Here is a 23,574-nt window from a genome sequence, read left to right on the forward strand (position 1 = left end):
TCATTTTTCTAAGTGAATAAAAACTTATCCCATCTTCAGTTATAGTAGCTCTATTTTTGGAGAGCTCTTATTGTTAGGAAGTTATCTATTCTAATTTTTTTCTTATATTTATTCTTTATTTTTATTCTTATTTCTTATATTTATACTTCTTTTTTTCCCTTATACTTATTCTATTTTTGCCACTTTGCAATCTGTCCTCAGAGACTCAGAACAAGGCTAATTCCCCATTTCTTTTCATTAAAAACAAACCCCCCAAAACTCATTACTTTCCATCTTAGAATAAATACTCTGTATTGGTTCAAGGCAGAAGAGTGGTAAGGTTAGGCAATGGGGGTTAAGTGACTTGCCCAGGGTCACACAGCTGGGAAGTCTGAGGCTAGATTCGAACCTAGGACCTCCTCTCTCCAGGCCTGGCTCTCTATCCATTGAGTCACTCAGCTTGCCTGCCTGCCCCCTCCTGCCCCTCCCCACCAATTTCCTTTCTACCTACTTAAAAGCCAACTCTCATATTTCTTCTAACTCTGCTCTTCTTAATGTCGAGCGCCTCATCATCTGGGCAACAAGTATGTTCTTGGTTTGATTTGTCAGATCGGAGGATCGAAATGATGATCCCGGAATCTGCTGGGGACAGCTCGGGACCCTGAGCCCCAGGAATAGCGGTGGACTAGGCACTGCTGCCCCAATTCCAGTCCCGCCCCCATAGCTGTTGATAAGAAACTAACCCGGCAAAAATTCTGGCCCCGAAAATCCTGGCCATCTCTATCGTCCGTGAGTGGGTTCGTGGGGGAAAACCGCACTCCAGGAGAGAAGTCCCGAAGTACCGTGAGGATTACACACTCTACGTCGGGCGCTATCAGACGTGCAGGAGAAAAGTTAAGAAGCTTCTGCACTAGGGAAACTCATAGTCATCTTTTTTTAAAAGCTGGCAGGGTGCGGGCAGGTAACAGGCCTGATTCCGCTCCGTATTGGCACCGAGGCTTTGCCTTCTTCTGTTTGTCACCCGACTGGCTTTCCCCTTTCTTCTCCCCGGAGCGCTCCCCACAAGGATGCAAAACGTACTTCAGAGGTCCGACTGGTAAAGGCTACACACAGAAGCCCAGAACTCCTGAGCGCGAGACATTCACCCATCCATGGCGGCAAAGGTTCTTTCACCTTGGTACGCACTTGGCACGAGGGAGGCAATCGGTAAACAACCAACTAAAGAAATAGAAAGTAGATAAAGAGGAGAGCCCGGGGAGTCTCAGCAAGGAAGGCGCTAGCCGCTAGTAGAGCCCGGGGTCATCTGAGGCGAGCGAGCCTTCGGGGAAGCGGCAGAGCCTGGGCAAAGGCTGAAGAGGTATGGGCGGCCAGGATGTGCCGAACTTGAAACGTCTGAGGAGTTTGCATTTGAGTTCGGAGGGAGGGTCAACCTTTGGAGCTCTTGAGCTGGAGACACCATTAGAGGACGGACGGGTGAGATAGCCGTCGCCATAGTCCGGCCAGAAGCAATGAGTGTGAGGGGAGAGAAGAGGACATAAAGGGGATGGGAGAATGGGACGAGGGGAGGAAGAGCCAGAAATGGCTGCTAATTGGATACGTGCGGCTGCCCTCAGCAGCAGCAGGGAGGTCTGGGAAAGACAGTGAGCTGTGGGGAGCGTGCGGTACCCAGGGGGGGATCCAGTTGGAGCGGTCCAAAAGGCAACTGGTGACAAATGCCTTTTCCTCGGAAGAGAGACTAGGACCGATTCTCTAGATCTAGGAATCGCCAGCGCAGCGATAGTAAATGAACCCACAGCCTTGGTGTAATTACCCAAAGAGAGGAGAGAAAAAGGAAAGCGAACTAGAGCCAGGACAAGAACCTCTGCACACACGCACTGTTAGTAGGCATATCGGGAGAGAAGAGTCAGCAAAGGAGAATTAGGAGTAAATAGAGAGATAGGGGTGGCTAGGTAGTGCAGTGGAGAAAGTGCCAGGCCGGGAGTCAGGAAGATCGGAGTTCAAATCCAGTCTTAGAAATTTACTGGCTGTGACGCTGTCACTTCTTCTTGTTTGCCTCAATTTTCTGCTCTGTAAAAGGAGCTGGAAAGGAAATGGCCAACCGCTCCAGTATCCTTGCCAAGAAAACTCCAAATGGGATTGTGAACCGTCAGACGCTACAGAAGCAAAGGAACAAAAACAGAGGCGAAAGAACCAGGAGAAAGCAGCGCCACGAAAACCAATAGATGAGAGGGTATCCAGGATAAGGTTTGATCAAGTGGCAAAGCTACAGAGGCACCAGAAGATCCGGCAATCGGGAGATTCCTGAGCACTCTGGAGAAGGAAGTTTGAAGCCATATTGCCGAGATAGCAGGAAACCCTTTTGGGAAAGAGGCTGTAGGTTCATTTGCCCGGAGGAGAACAAAAGGGAAGTGATGGAAAAGTGAGAGTCAGGCCTCGCTGTGGGGAGAATGACCGTGACTGTTGTGGGAAAGGGATACTGAGAAGGGGAGAGCATATGGGTGAGGAGGTGAGGTAGGAGCCTATTCAGAGAGTCCGGAGGGAAGGTGATCCCCCCTCCCCCCACACACACACACAACTGGTGAGAGGAAGGGATGAATGAGCTGGAGAGGGGGAGGAAGGCAGAAGTGAACATTTCTATTATGGGTTCCTGACAACATTGGGAAACTGGGGGAAGATGCTGACCTAGGGATAAAGATGATAAATTCGGATTCGGAAGTTTGAGGTACCAACAGGGTGACAAGTGGAAGATGTCCAGCAGGCAGTGGAGGCAGAAACAAGCTCAGGAAAAGCCTGGAGATAGCAGCCTGAGGTCATTTAGTCCAGAGGCCCAGACACAATCCTTGAGGGAATCACTGGATTGATGGACCCATAATAAGTAATGTGCATAATAATGCCCTTAAGCCATTAAGAAAGTATTTACATTTAGCACACAGCCTTTAATAAGTAAGGTATTAATGACATCATTAGAGGAATGTTGAAAGATAAAGAGAGCCTATGGCAGACTTTGGAGCACACTAAGCATAGGCTGTGGGAGGCCCATAAGCAAAGTGGTGGGAAGGTACAAAAAAGGAGTCTTATAAATGGTCAAGGGACATGAATAGGCAGTTTTCACTTGAAGAAATCAAAACTATCAATAATCACATGAAAAAGTGTTTTAAATCCCTCCCGATTAGAGAAATGCACATCAAAATAATTCTGACCTACCACCTCACACCCAGCAGATTAGCTAACATGACAGCTATGGAAAGTAATGAATGCTGGAGGGGATGTGGCAAAGTGGGGGCATTAATGCACTGCTGGTGGAGTTGTGAATTGATCCAACCATTCAGGAGGGCAATTTGGAACTATGCCCAAAGGGTGATAAAAGACTGTCTGCCCTTTGATCCAGCCATAGCACTGCTGGGTCTGTACCCCAAAGAGATAATGGACAAAAAGACTTATACAAGAATATTCATAGCTGTGCTCTTTGTGGTGGCCCAAAATTGGAAAATGAGGGGATGCTCTTCAATTGGGGAATGGCTGAACAAATTGTGGTATATGTTGGTGATGGAATACTATTGTGCTCAAAGGAATAATAAAGTGGAGGAATTCCATGGAGACTGGAACAACCTCCAGGAAGTGATGCAGAGTGAGAGGAGCAGAACCAGGAAAACATTGTACACAGAGACTGATACACTGTGGCACAATCAAATGTAATGGACTCCCACATTGGTGGTAATGCAGTGATCCAGGACAATTCTGAGCAACTTGGGGAAAGAACTGTGGAACCAGAAATACATTAGAAAAATATGTGATGGATCACATAATGTGATGGGGTTGTGATTAGGGTTTTGATGTTGTTAAAGAATCTCGATGCTGCAAAAATAGATTTTGAACAATGATACATGTATAACCCAGGGGAACTGCTTGTTGGCTTTGGGAGGGGAGAGCAAAGGGAGGGGAATCATGAATCATGTAACCATAGAAAAATATTCTAAATTAAAAAGAGGAGGGAAAGTAGTCTTATGGAGATTGTGGGAAGAGAAACTACTCTAGGAGTAGACAGTCAGAAGTATCAAATGGCTTACTTAGACCTCTTTGTTTCCCAGCAGGCTGCAGGCCTCAGGACTTTCCCTTTGTGCACCAGGAACCTCACAGCCTGGGAAGATCTCATCAGCCTGGCCTCCCTCCCTCTGACTGGACAGCTCCACGAAGGAGGTGCCCAGGCCTTTAATTTCCCACCTGGATGCACTCCTTGAGATTTCTCCATCATCCTTCTTCATTAGATACCTTTCCTTCCTAACCCTTTTTCCTTTTGTGGGTTGTCTTCCACCATTAGACTGTAAGCTCTTTGTGGACAGGAAATGTCTTTCTTTTTTATATTTTTATCTCCAGCATTTAGTACAGTGCTTGGCACACAGTCGGTGTCTAATAAGTGTTTAATGACTGACTGGGGTGAAAGGTGCAGATGTAAGTGATAAGTCATATTCATGAATCATCATTTTATTTTTCTCTAAGTTGGGGTGGTGGCATCAGCAGGTAGAATGGAAGACGCCTCCCACTCTGACTCCTTGAGCAGCTAGAGCATTATATTCTTTCACAGCCTGTTCTGTCTGAAGGACTAGTACATTTATTCCTTGTTTCTTGAGGTAGTCCACAGTGGATGCTGGCACCTGGGAAGGAGATGAACAGAGAAGAAAGCTTGAATTTAAAGAGCCAGCTAGTCTATTAACTACCTTCTCATTACTGATTGGAAACACAAGGACACCACTCACACCTCATTCGTGGGAACATCATTCATCTAGCAACTCTGACTATCTGGAATATAGCTGGAAACCCAGGAGGATGGCAAAAGGGTGTCTAAAGAGCTAAAATAGATGTTTTGAAGTCTATTTCATGAGAGACTCCTGCTCCAGTCTATATACTTACCCTTGTTTTAAAAATAATTCTACCAGCTGTTGTGAATCTCAGTTTCCAGCCTGCAGCAGATTAGAAGGAATAAATCAGAGGCAACATTCAGGCTACTCAGAAGCACCGACAGCAATAACAAAGCCACCTCTGATACAGTGCCCAAATGATAAACACTGAAAACAAACATCTAAATGGATGGGGCCATTTAGTGTAGGGGCAGCCTCAACTCTGAGAGCAGCAATGGATTATTGGGCCGGAAAGACTGATGTTCACAAAAATGATCACAAATCATCAAGAAAGGCTTCGGTTCTATTCAATATACCATATGAATGGTACTACTACTAACTATATTTGACATGAGAAAAGATTCCATCCAGTGCTTCTATACATGTGACTTTACTAGAAAGGGCAGTTCCACAACTGTCTGTCACAAATCTCAAGCATTTTGTAGCTGGGTTCATAAATGACTGGCCAAAATGTGATTCTCCCTTTAGTGGTCAACCACATGTGTTTGGTAAGCCTGGTCTTCTGACAAAAGGCATGTGGAACTGTCCTGAGGTCTTTCAGGTGAGCAGGACTTGCCCAAAGGTGTACTCCAGTGGTCCAGCCTCTAGCCATGAAGAACATGATGGAGAACATCCGAAATAAATTTTTTTTTTAATTAAAGGCTTAGTGCTTAAAAGAAGCAAACTGAAGTTTTTCTAGATAGTTCACCTGAGTGAGAAAATAAAGTCAGATCTTGTATTTGGTTCTCATTTAGCCAATGTATAAAAGAATGAGTCACAATTGTTTTGTCTGTTGCCAAGGGTCTGCCCTGGATGAATATATGATATTATTATAATATATAATACATTAGATGTATTTGTGTCATAAAAGATGAGTTGCAGACCATGGTAAAAAAGCACCAAAGTATAGTTATAGAAGGATAGTTATAGGTCTGAAAATTCTTAGCAACTGTGGACAAGCAACTTAACCTCTCTGAGCCTGTTTTTTCATCATTAAATGGGGATGAAAACATTTGAACTACATACCTTACTACTCTGTGGGAAAAAAAATACCACAGAAATGGGAGCTATTTCCTATTGTTGGACAACTGGAATAAAGCTTGCCTCTATTCACCTTTCAATAGTGTTTTGAAAATTTTCTATTTAAAAAGGGAAACTGGGGGGGGGGGCAGTTCTTTATAGATGTGAACGTTCTCCTGTTTTCTCCCTCCTTCCTGACTATGCCTTTCTGGGGAAGGTCTCAAGTGGAGCACTATAAGAGCCTGTACAAAAAGCACTATGAAAGTGTTTAAAGCTGAGCAATGACAAGTACGATGGTTTGGGAATACTAGGATTAGACTCTTCCTGGGAACAGAGAAATCTAAGACTCAGAGATGGAATAGTACTATGGACGAGAGAGGATCCAGGCACTGATCCTATTTCTGATAACCCTGTATACCTAAATGAGATCGTATTGGTTCGGGGACCTTGAGATAGAGTATTCACAAAGCAACAAAAACCACAGTAACAGAAAATTGGGGAAAGAGTAGGTCGAGGAGATCACTGCCATGAGTTGTATCACTCTGTCCAATACGCACCTTCAATGCTTCACTCATTCCACGGCCAATTACAAGGGTTTGGACCCCCTTCTTGGCTACTTCTTCCACATCTGCAGGCTGCACACCTGGGGAATGCTGAATTTGGAAACAAAAAGTTTACTATGTGCCCAGGACACTAGTTTCTTTATCCTTCCTTTGCAAATGGAATTCTTGTGGCATGATATAAAAATCTCCTTGTTTGAAGGACCTTAAAAACAGATCAGTTTTCACCTGACAGGGACAATGCAGTCTTGCCCAAAGATAGACATATGAGGAAGATAATTTCTTAAATCTACTTTATGATTCTGTGAAATCATTGTCTTCCCATATATCAGGTAACTCATATTTTGACTTTCTTAACTGCCAGAGAATTTTCAATCATAGCAAGAATGTGGCTAAGTATAAAATGTACACTTAAGGAAAAATAATTCAAATATTTTGAGGCCGGAGTACTCTGGACTACCAGGGAAAGGGAATTAATAGAATAAGTCTGAACCTTGAGATAAATTGTATTGAATCGCACAGTCATAAGGGATCTTAAAGAACCCTTACCTGATACATGAATACCTTCTACAACAGTCTGAAGAAGTGATCTTTCAGTCTCTGCCCAAATACCAAAAAGGATGAAAAGCTCACTTTCTCATTAGGAAGCTCATTCTATAGTTAGACAAATGTTAACAAGTTCTCTTAGCTCACTGGGCTAAATATTGCTTCCCTGAACTTACTACATAGCCTTCAAAGTTCTAGACTTCAGAGATACACAGAATAAATCTAAACTCCTCTAGTCTTCTTTAACATTGCTAATTATTTCTTTCTTTATTATAATTTCTCTTTCCTGGGGCTTTGTGATATTTGTTTCTCCTGGGTCTTCTACTACCTCTCTAACTGGTTCTTCTCAAGCTCCTTGCTGGATCACCATCCATTTCTACTCCCTTCTGGGTAGGTATATCTCCAGGATTCTGTTATGGGTCTAATTTTCTTTCCTCTATATTCTGTCTTAGAGATTTCATAAGGTCCCATGAGTTCAATAATTTACTCTATGAAGATAACTCCAAAAATCTATGTATGCCCTAATATTTCTCCCAAGCTCTAATCCAATTGCTAACTGCCAGATGGACATACATCTTTACCTGGATGTCCCACAGGTATCTCAAATTCATAATGTCAAAAACAGGACTCTATCATTCTCCACTAAACCCTCTTCTATTCCTAAATCTTTATTTCTGTCAAGGGCACCACCAATGCTTTAGTCTGGTTTCAACCATAGTCATCCTCAACTCTTCTTCATACCCTCCATAACCAGTGGAGGTTAATAACTACTCTGATAACTCTATAATTCAAATCTCTCACTTCTATCTTCATATCTTTATATATAGACATCCCTCATTTCTCCTCTTCCCCTTCCCCTCTAGTTCTAGCCCTTGCTCACTCTTGACTAGATTATTGTAATAGCTTCTTAATTGGTCTGCTGGATTCTAGACTTTACTGTATCTTCTCTAGTCCATCTTCCACATACAGCTGCCAAATTTATAATCCTAAACCTCCTTATTGCCCTTAGAATAATGTACCAACACTCTTGGTGGTGAGGGAGATCTAAATTGAAAATTGCCCTGAGAAATTCAGCCAGGAAAAATGCCAAGGCCCCGCTATAGACAGATAAACTTCAAACCTGGCCAAGGCCTCGCTACAGACAGATAAACTTCAAACCTAGCCAAGGCCCTGGCTGGGACCTGTCCAAGGTCCCTGATAAACTTCAGCACCAAGACCCCAGGTGCAAAAAGCAACTTTCCAACAAGGGCATGCAACAGGGGAATTATTCATGCTGAAAAGTATTTAAGACTAAATCTTCAGTAGGGAAATTGGAACTCTGATGGCAGAGGTTCCCACTGATGCGTGTATCAGTTCAATAAATGGCCTTTCTCTGCCTGTTTGCATTGTCCATGGTCTTCCTTGGTGGTGGGTGAATTCCCGGACCTTAACATTTAGGGGCTCGCCTGTATGCCCCACCTTGGAACCCCCAGGACAGGAGGGCCTAAGGCACTGCCTTCAGGTGAGCTGAGTGTGGTGTGGCTGTGTGTGCGAATGGTGACCGAATGTAGCGTTTGTGGCCAGGGGTGGGGAAGGAATACAGTCCGGGGCACATCCCACACTTGGAACTTTCAGGGTGTTCGAGGCCCCTGAGCACGGTAGTTCAAGTCTCCGTCTAGTTGTCAGGCCCTGAGCACGGGATTTTGCGTCCCTGTCAGGTACCCTGGCACTTTTGGGAATTCCAGTTCCCTGTGGACAGAGTTCGAGTCTCTGTTGGGAAAGGGGTTTTTCAGTCCCCTTTTTGGGAAGATATTGCACTCCTAGGAGAGACTGGGGGAAGCCCCACGATCTCTAGGTGATTTTTAGACACACTGAGGTTTTTTTTGCCACACGGAGGGATCAGGTGGCCAGCCACTGGCTGCTTGCCCCTGACAGATAGCTGGAGGCAGTGGAAGGAATCTGGAGACAGCCGAAGGGAGCTGGCCACTGATGAGTAATTGCTGGTATCAGGTTTCTTTCTTTACTGCCGCTGGCCGCCAAAGGAAGCTGAAGTGAAGCAGTCAAGCAGCTGAAGGAAGCTGAAGGTCAGGTTTCTTTCCTGATTAAAACCTAGCTGCTTTGGGCAGTTGTTAACCCTTTCCTTGCAACTTCTTGGTCTCAATAATAGAAAATCAGCCTGTTTGGTTTTACGGTCCTTACAAGTACATGCCAAGAAATGAGATCTTAAGATCAGCTCCTAGAATCGGGGTAGTTTACGTGTCCGTGTCTCTGTTGTTTGTCTTCTGGCTTTTGCTGTTTGTCTCGTGTATCTTTCTGTATTTGGACACAGGTATGTGGATGTGTGGGAGAGGGTGTCTTATAGGGTTCTTTGAGTCTTTGTTGTGGCTGGATTAATGGGGGAAAAAGGGGGGGAGTTTGGGATGCAGGGTCACAAAGGAGAATAGATTTTGCACCCCTGCTCCCTCTGCCTGCGTTCCAATCAGGCAGGCTATGATGAAGTAACACTGTGCCTGCTCCTGAAGCAGGCTTCAGGGCGGGAGAGAGAGTGCAATTACCCGTTCAATGATTTTTCCCTCCTTCTCCCTTTGGATGGGCCCCCAAAGGAGCGGAAGAGAGAAAATTCTGAGCAGAAAAGGGAGATTCTTACTCCACACTTAGAAACTTACATTTAAAATTAATTCTCAACTTGGGTGGATTGCTAATGGTTTTCATATGGTACAAATGTAATATATTACAACAAAACTCCTGATTAGAAGTTTGCTTTGTTAAACCTTGCAATGCATAATGATTTCAGTGAATTTGAGAATTGTGTAAATGTGATTGATAGCAAGTCTGATGCAGAGAGGAAAGTTTATTCTGTATGGACAGAAATTGTACTGACTACTTTATAGATGTAAAAGTCATTCAGAAAAAGTTATGTTGTTGAAAAGAACTTATTCTAGAATTTGAATTTGGGAATCCTTCAAATCACATTTATTTTAATGTATGTGCTGTCAGAAATAGCAGCAAGAAATTATATTCCACACAAAGAGTTTTTTGTTAGTTAATCTGTGCACGGGATTAATGAGATAAATGCTAAAAACTGATATTTTACAAAAGGGGAAATTTTTAAATGATCAAGGTTATATGAATTGTTTTTAAATGTGCAAAATGCATAGGAAGGAATTTGTAATCTAGAAATGAACATGTATGTATTCAGATGTCAAATGCTGGAAATTAGTAATGCTGAATAAATGCTAGATATGTATACGTTATATTATGAAGAGGATTCAGTTTTCCACCTAAATAGGTTAAGGGTATATGACATATAGCTGTATGGCCTTAACAAGACAAATTCAACCAGCCCTGTAATCGAGAGGGCTTGTCATGAGGATTAAATACAGTCTAGCTTCAGATATATCAGAGAGGTCAGGCTGGAATGCCGGGTAACATGTAGCTAGGGAAAGGTGATTAAGTACATGTGAAAGGAAACAACTTCTTATCTTATAACCTAACTATATAAGTTAATAATTGGATTTTGGAGTGTCTGGATTCATTTTATGAAGTGCTCCATTTCAATGAGAGTAATGAATAGAGATACTAGTTGATATTATGATATAACAAATTATAAATTGGGATTTAATCAAGTATGTAGCAATATTTTGAGCTAAAAGAAAACTAAAATGAAGGATCTAAATGCTTTGTACTTCAGTTTGGTTACACACTGAAAGATTGCTAAAGAACTTAATCAAAGTTATTTGGAAGTTGTGGAGTTCAAACTAAAATTCACTGAGAGTAAATTATTATGAAAGAGGTTTGATAAATTCAAAATTTTAAATTGCAGTAAGCTAGTCACTGGTTAAAGAAGGATGGGCCAGGGTTGCTAAGTAATAAAATCTAAGTCAAGGCCAGCAGCCTTGGGATAAAATTGCTCAGAAGCTATTAACCCCTTCCTTGCACCCAGGAAGGATAAAGAAGTGCTTATAAAATTATGAACTGACATAGGGGCTTCAAAGAGTTAACAACCGCTGTGTGATAGAACTTAAAGATGAGTATATCTTAATTGTAGAAACGGAGGGTTTAAGGTGCTCAAGCAAGCAGATATTGCCAGCCCTGTCTAACCAAAAAGCTTGTTTGCAGCTGTGGAATCTCACTACAAACATTCCAGGTCCAGGATGATAAAATGAGTTGAGTAATATTTAATTGATAAAGTTACCTCATGCGAGTTCTGGGATTGTTGGTTGATATTTTGATTACAGTTTGATCTGTATAAATATACTTGGGCAATAGCCAAAGAATAGGTAGGGTGTTAAAAATGACATATATGTGAAAATGCTTGCTCAGAAATTTATGATTGTTATGTCAGTGGCTGCTAAAATGTGTTTAAGTATTATTTGGATGTAAACAAAACCTTATTGTAAACCCGACCCTACCATATATTTTGTTACCTCAGTCTACCAATTTGTACTATGAACTGAAATTTATAATGGTTGAGCTCTATGCAAAAGACTGTTCAATGATGTAATCTTTTCAAATCAGAATTCTTTGGGGTTACTAATTAGCAATTGAAGTGATACCAGGGGGCTGGTTGTTTGACTTATGATGGTAAAAGCATGGTAGAGAAAGTGGGGAGGTATGTTGGGTTTGAATTTGGAAGAAAGGGACTTTGATTTAAAGTCCATAAAGCTTTAGTATATGGGTTTGTAAAGGAAGAATGGATGGTGTGTTCTGCTTTTTAAGCAGAGGGTTTTGAAGGAACAGAGAGGGAGAGAGAGAGGGTGAAAGAGAACAGATGAATGTTCTGCTCTCATAATTGGCTCTTTAACTTAGGGATAATATATAAAGTGATGTATGTGGGAAAATCACACAGGATTCTTTAAATTCTCTGGACAGTTACCCTAAAGTGATTCCTGCATGACCTTGTCTTGGTCTTTCAGACGGCCTAGGTCCAGAAGATGATACAGCCCTGATTTATAGGGAACTACTTAATTCAGCACTCATGTGACTACACCTGATGTGTAAATACATGAAAATAATTGAGGGTTCAGCCTTGTAGGGATATTAAAGGCTTGTTTGGGGGTATGGAGATTTGTTTGTGGATTGCTGATAAGCAAAATTTCTCTCAGCTGAAATGGGGGAAAACTTGTCTTTTAAGGAAAAAGAAGGCTTCTGGGACCCAGTGGCAAGTGCTCTAAGGAGATAAAAAGTCCTAGGATGGTTATAGAGAAGGCAGCCCAAGGCTCACTTTGGACTGAATTTTCCTGACCATCCTCGAGTGGAACAACAATGGCAAGTGACAGCCTTGCTTGGTGTCTCTTTTGTGACTTGGAGATATTTCCCTTTCAGGGCTTTCTTACTTCTTGACAATTCCCATGATCAGCACATAATGCAAATTGTGATATTAAAGTTTCCATTTCCTCAAACAACCCTAATAATTGGGAATTCTCAAATTGTTAGGAACATGCTTTGAGAAATAGGTGGAATTTAATCCTAGATGGCATATATTTGTAGCCTTAATTTACCACAGTTGAAGTTTGGTTCTTGAGCTTGGAAAGATAGCTCACAGCTTTCTTGATTTCCCCAGCCTCTGGGGTAAGGAAATACATCTGTAAGATATTGTTACTCCAGTGTTTATAGATGTTATAGTTAATGTGTATTTTGCAATGGGATATTCTTTAACAGAAATATCACATACCAGCTCTGCAAACAACTCAGGAAGGGATCTGTTCCTGTAAGAAGATGATTCTGAAGATGAAGTCTGTTGGTTAAGATACCCAAATGCAAATGTGTGATGTTCACTGCTATTGTATTAATGTCCTGTTCCTATCTGCTATTTGCCCCAGTACACTTCTATCTCAGGGGCTGACTTCCCCTTGTGACCGGTCTGCCAATCGAGGGAAACAGTGGCTGGACACTCTTCAGATCTCCAGGCAGTTCTCCACCTACCTGGGACCTTGGAATTCACTGAGGACGCACCCCTAAAGACACTGTGTCTGCAGCCTTCCCTCCTCCTCTTATTCCCCTCCCTCTCTCCTACACATAGGTAGGGAGAGCTCTACACCCACTCTCAGCACTGAAGAAACTACAGAAAATTTGGACCTCTGCCCTTTTCCCCTTAGATCCTTGGAGAGAGGAGGGGATGGGATGGCAGGGGGTACTGAACCAGGTGGGGCCTGAAATTCTGGCCCTCCGGGAGACTGTGTAGTTCCCCTATGGATGGCTGGGCCTGCTAGATGGTAGGACTCACCAGAAGCAGTGGGGAGTCATCTAGCAAAAGGAATACATGACCCACTCGCTTCCATTACTTCACTTTCTCCCCACCTCTTGGTTCCCCCCTCCTTTGTCACAGAGTATCCCTCAACCGGGAAAAACCTTATCCCACCCGCAGGAGCACACTGGCTGTGCTCCCATTCTCGCCTACAGCCCTGTGTCTCCCCTAGCTCCCTCACTGCCTGCTGCACCCCCTCACAGTAGTACCCTGAGTGACCTACTATGCTGAGCAGGACCTCGTATGTAGTGAGTAGAGGATCCCCCCCCCATTTACTTTGTATGTACATGAACGGAGAGGGGTAGTTTCAGGTGTTTTAACTCAAACTTTGGGACCTGCTCAGGCCCAGTTGCTTATTATTTGCTTATTATTTGGCCCAGCTGGACCCAGTAGCTTCAGGAGCACCACCATGTCTTAGAGGCATAGCTGCCATAGCCTTGCTAGTGAGTAAATCTGCTGATTTAGTATTGGGATGCTCTCTAACTGTAATGTGTCCACATGAAGTCTAAGCATTGTTACTACAACATAGAACACAGGCATTTTCTGATCAGAGAATTACAAGGTATGAGGTAACTTTGTTGAATAATGAAAATATTACATTAAAATTCTGTGCAGTTCTAAATCCTGTAACCTTGATTCCCGATTTACCAGTTTCAGGAGAACCTTTGCACAGTTGTGAATCTTTAATGTTTTTGTAACTATATTTTATTGTCCAAAAAGTTTTTCAAACGTTTGAATTTTGTATTTTGAATTTTGAATTTCTGTAATTGTATGTTTTGCACTTGCATTTGTGCAAGTATGTTTTCACTGATTATTTGTTTTCATTGAAATTTTCTTTTCTTTGATTTATAACCCTAGTGCAGGTTAGCATGGTGTAGCAATAAGAATAGGATAAGATAACTGTAAGATTAAGACTATTTGGGGGGGGGATATAATAATAATGTTAGATATAGCTTTAGAATTACATAGAATAGTGAGCATATGGAAGAGATTTTTTATCTCTTCCATATACTTGAAGGAGGGAAATTATAAGGATGATATTAGAAATTGGGTCTTGTTATATTAGTTTAGAGATAAGTAGAGAAACTAGCTTGAGAAAGAATTGGAGTTTGAATTAGATCTAAGATAGAGTGTCAATTTCAAATGTTGACAGCATGTAGGAGAGGTTTTAATGGTTTTTCTGCAGCAGTTGGTCTCTGGGAGTGGCAGTTACACTGAGGGATTAGTAGTTACACTCCCTCTCAGAGTGCTGGGAAGAGGTGACAACTTTTCTCCCTCTTTTCACTTTCTGAGGTAGAAGGAAAGGAGAGAAAAATCTGAAGGAGCAAAGTGATTTTCCTTTTCCAACTTGGGAAACACTAGTGACTATCTATTGCTGTTTCATAAATTGGTTTTCTATCTGAGAAGACCAAAGAAAGACCTGATCTTTGGTTTGGACTCTGAATCTGCTAAGGCTCAGAGACCTAACTTCATTTTTGCTGAAGCTCAGTCAGCTAGCCTTTGTTATTTTGATAATTTGGAGACAAAGTTAAGAAGTATAAGGATAATAGTGTTTAGTTTATTGTAGAATAGTGAAAATTTGGGTTAGTCAGATCAGGAAGGATCAGTGTAGCCTGTGGAAACAGGAGAAGCACTTCCTTGTGGAACCAGGGAATTTTATTTGGGTGGAGTTAGAATCCCTTAGAGCCAGAAATCTTTTTTTATCCTTATAGTCTCAATAAATAGTTTATTTTTATATAACAAGAGTCTCCTTAGTGTCCTTGAGCCTGGCCCTGAAAAGAAGTTCACTTATGAGCTTCACTTTGCTAATATAAACTGAAGATACTTTGTAAGCACAGCAAGCAAAGTATCAAATCAGTTTATAATCAATAATTAATTCAGTGATTATTATTTTTACAATGTCCATGGCTGAAAAACCTTAAAATAATCTACTGGAAACTCCTTTAAACAATCCAGACCTCATATTATTTCCTGATGGTTCTTCTTTTATGAAGGATGGCATATGCTACACAGGAGCTGCTGTAGTTACAGAATTTGCCATTCTGTGGTCAGCTTCACTACCCTCAAACATAAGTGCTCAAGGTGCAAAACTTATAGCTCTAAAACATGCCTGTATAATTGCCAAAGATAAGAAGGAAACAATTTACACAGATTCTAGATATGCATTCATAATAATGTGTCATGCAGTGGGCATGCTTTGGCTTCAAAGGGGATTTTTAACATTAGCTGGAAAATGTATAGCTAATGCAGAAATTATTAATGAAGTTCTTTCTACCCTCTGGCTCCCTTAAGCTCTAGCTGTAGTTAATTTCTCTGCCCATACATGTGGAACTGGCCCTGTCTCCATGGGGAATGACCAAGGAGATACTGCTGCAAAGCTAGGGACATTAGAAGGGCCTGAGTTAATTTTAACATTGTCAACTACTGATGACTTAAATCTCTCCCTTTCCTATAATGAAAAAAGAAGTGGAAAAATGGAAGCAAAAATTTGAGTCCAAAAAGATAACTGGAGTATGGGTATCATTTGAAGGGAAATCCCTGCTCCCTAGGAGTTTTATCACCAAATTTGTCACTCCATTCACAAAGATAGTCATTTTGGTGCCTAGGGCATTAAGAACTCTGTTAAAAAAGTATGGATAGCCTCTGGCATAACTACAATAGCCTCTAAAGTGTATAGAGCCTACCATACCTGCTAAGCATTTAATCAGCAAGCTTTTCATGGCAAAGCTTTTGGTATGCATCGTCTGTCTTACATACTTTCTGAATACCTGCAAATTGACTTTATCACTATGCCAAAAGCTGAACAGTATAAATTTTGTCTGGCTATAGTAAATCAGCTGACCAGATAGCCTGAAGCATTTCCTACTGCTCAAGCCACAGCGGGGTTTTTTTGTGAAAGTGCTTTTAAAAGAAATTATTCCTTACTATAGCTTGCCAGCATGCATTGATTTGGATAGAGGAACTCATTTTACCAATTCGATCCTGTCTCAAATTTTTTCATGTTTGGGGATAACTCTTAAATTCCATGTACCATAACATCCCCAGAGCTCAGGCCAAGTTGAAAGAATGAATAGAGAACTTAAAACTATGATTGGAAAAGTGCGCACTGAGACTCATTTAAAATGGCCTGAAATTCTCCCTCTGGCCCCATTTTATCTTAGAACCAGGCCCAGAGGAAATTTACACATCTCACCACTTGAGATGCTTTTTGAACATCCTCCAAGCTAAGCCTTTCTCTCCTGCAAATGCATTGTTATTAGGCGGAGATACTTCAATTGCCTCATCGATATGGGATTTGCAGACCAAATTGCAAGAACTCCATGAATCCAGTGTTGCTACACAAGCAGGTCCTATAGAATTCTCACTCCCTGACTTGCACCCAGGTAACAAAGTTTACATAAAGTACTTACAACATACTGGGGCAACTCAGTCTGACTGTGACAGTCCATTCCAAGTCCTGTTAACTACTCCAACAGCTATTAAAATTGGAGAAAAGGACTCTTGTATCCATTGCTCCCATGTAAAGAGAGTACCTTCTGTAGATAATGATTAACTATATCCTATCATACTTGTTGTATTTTACTGATTGTTTCCTTTGAGATTTAATTTTGTTTTTAAGTATATATACACATATTGCTATTACTCTATGTCATTTTCAGCTATTATATTTTTGCTACTGAATATATATTCTGTTGCACTATTGTTATTTGTACTGTCATCTACTTGAACCTGGGAAAATACCTTTATAACCATCCATAAATTAGTTGGACAAAACTTGTATTAGTAACCTTTAGATAAACTGATGTACTGTGAATTTTGAGAATTTTTGTTCTTTCTTTGAATGTGCATTGCCTATTGTACTATTATTTTATAAAGCTGTTACTTCATAAAAATCATTTGCACTCACACTGTGGATCATAGCTAAATTAAAAGGAAATGGATCTCATTTTAGGGGTGAGAAACCTTTGTATTCTACCTCTCCTTGGCTGACACTGTGTGCCACTGATTGTAAGCTATATATTTTTGATTTTTAAAATATTATTATTATTATTTTTCCTTGCATGTGCAATATAGTATTTGGGTTTTCCTTTTTTCTTTCTCCCATTTTTTGTACTTGAAGCACATGTCACCTGTATTAAAAAGATTTTTTGATTTTACACTGGTGTAAGCTTAAAATGTCCATTAGCCCTAAATGTAAATGCATACCCAAAAGCTTTAGACTATGGAAACCTGCCACTGATTGTTTAAATATTATGGGATTTTCCTTGCTGAATGTGTCAGATTCCAAATGAAGAGATCACAAAGGTGCACAGACTTCATCTGTATAGTGCCAAGGAAGCATAGACTTAGTCTGCAAAGAGTCAAATAAGCACACAGGTTAAAGAGAAAACCAGTCCTGGTGGAATTACTGAGATTCTGCGCCAGTACAAGAGGACCTAAATCTTGTGTGAGACTCGAGGTTGTGGCTTTTTGACATGTTAGACTCAGGACTCCTTGTGCCACACTCCTTATACCATACTTTCTATCAAGTACCCAACATTCTGGGTCTCCCATCCCTGAGAGATGAGTAAAGATCAGACCAGGGAATGATATTTCTCATCTGCTTCAAAAATTGTGTCCCTACTGTGGCAATTTACTGTAGTCCTGGCTGCTGAGTGGGTAAGTGCATTATTGCTATTACAGGCTTATCAGACATAAATTATTTTAATTGGGCCCTGATTCAAAGACTTGTTATAATTTTATTTTTCCTTACTTAGGATTTTTACATGTAAGACTTAGATATTTTAAATTTTATCCAGTAGTTACTTTCTTCTCCTTTATTTGGATTTTTGTGATTTTAAAAATATTTTTCTTTGGCAATGATTCATATACCTCATACCTCAGCCATGTATCCCTGTGTGATTTCTGTGTTTGTCAATATCCTCCTCACGGGGGAATGTGCTATTATCCTATTTTGCAAACTTTAATTTCTTTTGAGTGTAATTTTCAAATAAGAGACTTTCTACCTCCCAGAATCCAGAAAAGTGAACTGCTTACAGAGGGTGCCATGAAGATGCTTGCAGAGACCACACGCTGCTCCAAAAGATCCTGCATGAACTTTTGGATGTGCTAAATTGAATTTTGTGGGGGTTGAATGCATTTGTTTTGAATGTACACTTTTATATCAAAGGGGACTGTCCCTTAATTGGTTTTTGTTCTTTTTCTCTTTCTTTTCCTCTTATCCCCAAATTATTGTAATTTCCCCATAGAAACTGCAATACTGTATGTAACTTTAGTTAAAAATCTTTAGAGTTATAAGTTGGTTATGTTTAAAATGATCCATGGGGGAAAATGGTCTCCCAACGGATCCTGGGGATAAATATGTATTTTTTAAAAAAAGTGTACCCTGGGTACTATATCCCCCAGCATTCTCTATTCTTCCCAGGGTTCCCTTTTCTTATGCCCTGGCATGGGTTGGGCTATAAATGGGCTGATCCCATGCCAGGAGAGGTCTTTGCTAAGGCTTCAGTAGGCAGGCTGCTGGGGCTCTGGCTCTTGTTTTGGCTCCTACCCCTTTCTCTCTCTTACCCTTTATTTTACTCTTACAATATCTATGTGAAGAAATACTTACAATAGGGTTAGCAAGGTGGAACAATAATAGAGTGTCAGCTGGATTGGGGGTAAGGGGGGAGACCAAGTTTCAAATTTGTCCTCAGACATTTTCTGGTTGGGTGACCTGAGGGAAGCCACTTAAATCCATTTGCCTAATCCCTGATCTTCTGTTTTATAGTCCTTTCTAAGACAGAAAGTAAAGGTTAAAAAAAAGAGGAAATATTTATAGTAGCACAATTTGTAATAGCAAAAAAACAAAATATCCCCCTCAATGATTACACGTGCCCACAGAATTTGGGTTTTCTAAACAAACTGTGGTATATGAATGTAACAGATAATGACTTCAACATGAAAAATCACAAATTGGATGAATTTTAAAAACATAGGAAAATTTACATGAAGTGATGCATAGTGCATAAAGCAGAACCAAAAGGACAATATGGAAAATTACTACAACTGTATAAATAAAGATAAATTTCAATGTCAAAAAAATCAGATAAAAATAATGATCAATGTTGGTTCTAACTTAAAAAGCATAGGGGTTCAGTTTTTTAATAAACTATTAAAGGAAAGGCTGTGCACACTACTGATTGCCATTTTATTTACTTATTTTCAGAGAATGTACATTATAGAGGATTCATATGGGAATATGCTGGGGAGTTTTATGGCATGTGGAAATAAAAGTTTGTTCAATCTTCATTTCCTTCAGGATTCTGTACTTCCTCAGGCACTGATTCACTTTCTTTCTTTAAATCCTTACTTTCTGTCTTAGAATCAATACTATGTATTGGTTCCAAGGGAGAAGAGCAGTAAGGTCTAGGCAGTGGGGGTTAAGTGAAATATCCAGGGTCACACAGCTAGGAAATGCCTGAGAGCCAGGACTAGAGTTGGGAGGGTCTGGAGGTCACATCTGAATCCAGGCCCTCCTGTCTGTAGGCCTGGTTCTCGATCCCCAGAGCCACCTCACTGCCCCCCATGTTGGCTCACTTCTGTTGTCTTATAGTATCTATTAAGAAAATTTTAAATTATCGTTCAAGATTTCATTTAGGAGCCTCTCTATTGATTTACCTGCTTGTGTACTGGCCTTTTATGTTTTTCTCTTGAAATCTTTGGTATTTCAGTCTGACTGACATTCCCTTTCTGGGTCCTCCCTTGTTATGGGCACACCCAGGAGGCTGGGCTATCCTGTCTCTGGGTTTCTGACCTGGCTAGCCCTTCTACCTAGAATGTTCACCCTCCTCATCTCTTAGTTTCTCTGGCTTCCTTCAGGAGTCAGCTCAAATCCTGCCTTCAGCAGGAGGTTTTTCTTGGTGTCCTCAGATGCTAGTGATTTCCTTTCTGAGTCTGTCTTCCATCTACTCTGTATATTTCTTGTAAGTGCCTGTCTATTAGCATACTGTCTTTCCTTTTAGAAGGTGAGCTCTTTGAGGGAAGGGTTTTTTTTGCCTTTCTTTGTATCCCCAGCTTAGTACTTAATCTAGTTCCTGGCCACAGTAAGCACTTCATAAATGCTTATTCCCTGACTTCAGGAGACAGGATTCACCAGTCTGGGCTCCTGCTTTGAGTATCCTTTTGGCGAGAAAAGGTCTGACCCAAGCTGGATTTGAGTTTAATTTTCTTTTTTCAGGACATGCACAGTCTTATTAATAACATCATGGGATGTCAGAGCTGGAAGGTACTGCCAAGGTCATCCAGCCTTTACTTTATAGATGAAAGAGCTGAGATTCCAGGAAATGAAGGGCCTTGTCCAAATCATTAGGCCACAGAGCATTGCTTTGGCTGTGCCATTGGTGAGTTCTGCAGCCTTAGGCAGGTCACTTCTCTTTCCCTAGTCACAGCCACCTCATTTGCAAAATGAGGATAATATTAATAGCTAATATTCATAAAGGGTTTTAAGGTTTACAAAGGACTTTACACAAATTATTTCCTTTAATTTTCAAATTAACCCTGTGAGGTGGGTGCTATGATTATCCTCATTTTACAATAAGGTAACTGAGGCTCAGAGAGATTAATGGCCTTGCCCAAAGGGAACATAGCTAGTAAAAGTCTGTTGTAGGAATCAAACATAGGTCTTCAGGATTACAAGTTCCATGAGCTATCACTGTGCCACCTAGCTGTCTCCCAAAGAACTACAGAAATATACAATATTACTATTATGAAAAAATCAGAAACATCAAAAGCACCAATATTCTTTCCATTAATTCTGATGGGGGGGGATTTCCCCCAGATGTCAAGGGTTAAATTTTTTGGGCAGGAGTTTGATCAAAAGCCAGTGGGCAGTTTATTAAACACAAAACACTTAGTTTATTACTATGAAATACAGAAAAGAAATAGGGAGAAAAATGAAAGTAATCTTATAATAGATTATAATTATACCTAGGATCCCAATCTTAACTAAATTTTCTCTAAAAAACCCTACATCTATTTGCCTAAAGGGCAGTATCTTCTGCTAGGCCAAAGCTCTCACTCTCTTATTCTCACTGTCTAATAATATAACTACTATCTATCTACTTTATCTACCCAAGTTAATCGATAATAAGGCTGTTTAGGCCTTAAATCTGTTTCTCAGTCTCCTCACAGTCCTAGAGAAATCAAGCCACACACACTCCTCTCTCCAAGGGATCCAGAGACAAAAAGCCCTTTTCAACAGTCTCTGACTAACTCCCCTTGGCCACACCCTTCTAATGGTCACTAATTGACAAGGGGCACAGCAGGAGGTCTCCTACTAAAAAACCTTATTACTCCTTTTCCTCTTAAATATAAAAAGTAGACATTAATAAATAGAAATTAATAAAAACTATCTTAATACAATGGAGAAAGCAGGAATGGCTGGGAAGGCAATTCAATGGAATATGTTTCCCTAAGGACCAAACCTGAGTATGAGCCAATCACTGCCATCACTGAACATGCGGTATGCTATATCAATCAATTAGTAATCTCTTAATGGCAGCCTGTTATGGTCAAGAATGTGCTTGGTTCTTGGGAGGCAAGTACAAAAAAGAAATAATTCCTGCATAGCTCACATTCTTTTTGGGAAACAACATATACATATACAGGTAAATACAAAATATATACACAGTGAATGTAAGGTAGTTTGGGACTTTGGGAGGTACTAGCAGCTGGGGAAACCAGTGTTTTCAGGGAAATGTCAGAATGGCCTCATGGAAAAAAATGCTTTAACTGAGTTTTAAAGAAACCCAGAAATTCTTATGAAATGGGGGACAGCTAGTTAGCCCAGCAGATTGATAGCCAGTCCTAGAGATGGGAGGTCCTGGGTTCAAATCTGACCTCAGGTACTTCCCAGCTGTGTGATGTAGAAGAGGCATGAAGAAAGAGAGGATTTGCAGGACAAGCCAGGCATGCAGACCAAGCTGGGGACTTGATTTGCAAAATCAAAGTAAAGAATCCAAACAGAATGTTCCCAGGAGGAGGCAGTTGGGAGCCTGGTGAGAGGAGAGAAACTGGGACTATGCCTCTCTCTGGGGGTGACTGACCAGGGGAGAAACTTCTCTGAGTTCCTTATCAAAAGAGACTAGCTTTTCCTGACCTAGGCAGAGAGAGAGAGAGAGAGAGAGAGAGAGAGAGAGAGAGAGAGAGAGAGAGAGAGAGAGAGAGAGAGAGAGCGCTTTGTGGTTTTTTGACAGAGTCTGGACTTGAATTACTCAAACAGAGATTATCTGACTAAAGAAAGAAGAAAGGAAGAAAGATACTCGTCCTCCATCTCTCTGGCTGTCTCTGTGTCACAGCTGTGACAAGACTGGACAATTTCCATAATCTTCATAACCCTTCCTTGTAGATTAGGGACAAACCTCATCCCTCATACCTCAATCCCCATTCTGTTTGTTACCAATAAACCCCTTTACTTGAGAAAAGAAGAGGAAAGAATATTTCTCTGAAATCTCATAGTTCACTCAGGGGAGAGGAGTGAAGTCAAAAGGCTTCAAGAAGAAGGTGATTAAGAGAGGGGAAGGGAGTAAGAGGGTAGGAATTATCTTGATTTATTAGCCAATAGGATCAATAGGCAACCCCAGAGAGCACCCCTTCTAGCAGCATCTCCCTATGTAGCTCTCAGAAATACTTCTATCTCCATAACAAATAGGCATTCCTGAAGGTTCCTCTTAGCAGCTCTCTAGTCAAGCCAGAGTATCCAGTTACCACAACAAGAAATAGTCACACAGATTATCCATTTTATTACAGTAACCTTGAGAAAGTCACTTATCCCCTTTGCCCAGCCCTTACCTCTCTTTTGCCTTAGAACCAATACACATGATTCTAAGATAGAAAGTAAGGGTTAAAAAAATATATATAAAAATATATAAATATATATATATCATGTATATATATATATATATATATATATATATATATATATATATATATATATATAAATTCTAAGAGGCATGTGAGGATACATTCCATGTACAGGGAATATGGAACTAGAGCTAAGGAGAGAGAGAAGAGCTAAAAATACAGATTTGTGATCATTTCCATAAAGAAGATCACTGAACTCAATCACTGAGAGGGCATAGAGAGAAAAGAAAAGATGTTCCAGGACAAACCCCGAAGGATGCCTACAGTAAAGTGGGACCTGCATGATAAGCTGGCAAAAGACTTAGGAGTAGGCAGGCGAGATGGAAGGAGAACAATATAACAATCCCCAAAGGAAAGAATACCCCAAAGGAGATGGTGAAAATTGTCAAATTGTGTAGATGTGCAAAGGTCACTAGAATTAGCAATTTAGAACTCACTGGTAATT

At 40.8% G+C, this 23,574-nt stretch overlaps 1 protein-coding gene and 1 long non-coding RNA gene across 5 annotated transcripts in view; one reads left to right on the forward strand and one right to left on the reverse strand.

Moving 5' to 3' along the window:
* Positions 1-749: 749 nt before the first annotated feature.
* Positions 750-20,301, forward strand: LOC103105105 (uncharacterized). The gene is made up of 3 exons (XR_466247.3): positions 750-1,452; positions 4,068-16,609; positions 18,240-20,301. It is a non-coding gene; the product is annotated as an uncharacterized LOC103105105 (long non-coding RNA).
* AAMDC (adipogenesis associated Mth938 domain containing) overlaps positions 4,446-23,574 on the reverse strand; it is a 123,460-nt gene continuing 104,331 nt past the window's right edge. For all 4 annotated transcript variants that reach the window (XM_007490902.3, XM_007490901.3, XM_001363180.4 and 1 more), the window contains 2 exons: positions 6,452-6,547; positions 4,446-4,631 (listed from right to left, as the gene is read on the reverse strand). In XM_007490902.3, coding sequence (XP_007490964.2) covers positions 4,491-4,631; positions 6,452-6,547 — 237 coding nt within the window. In that variant the 3' untranslated portion in view covers positions 4,446-4,490. The remainder of the gene's footprint in view (positions 4,632-6,451; positions 6,548-23,574) is intronic.

Source organism: Monodelphis domestica, chromosome 4 (genome assembly GCF_027887165.1).
Source record: "Monodelphis domestica isolate mMonDom1 chromosome 4, mMonDom1.pri, whole genome shotgun sequence".
In the NCBI taxonomy this organism is placed as follows: domain Eukaryota; kingdom Metazoa; phylum Chordata; class Mammalia; order Didelphimorphia; family Didelphidae; genus Monodelphis; species Monodelphis domestica.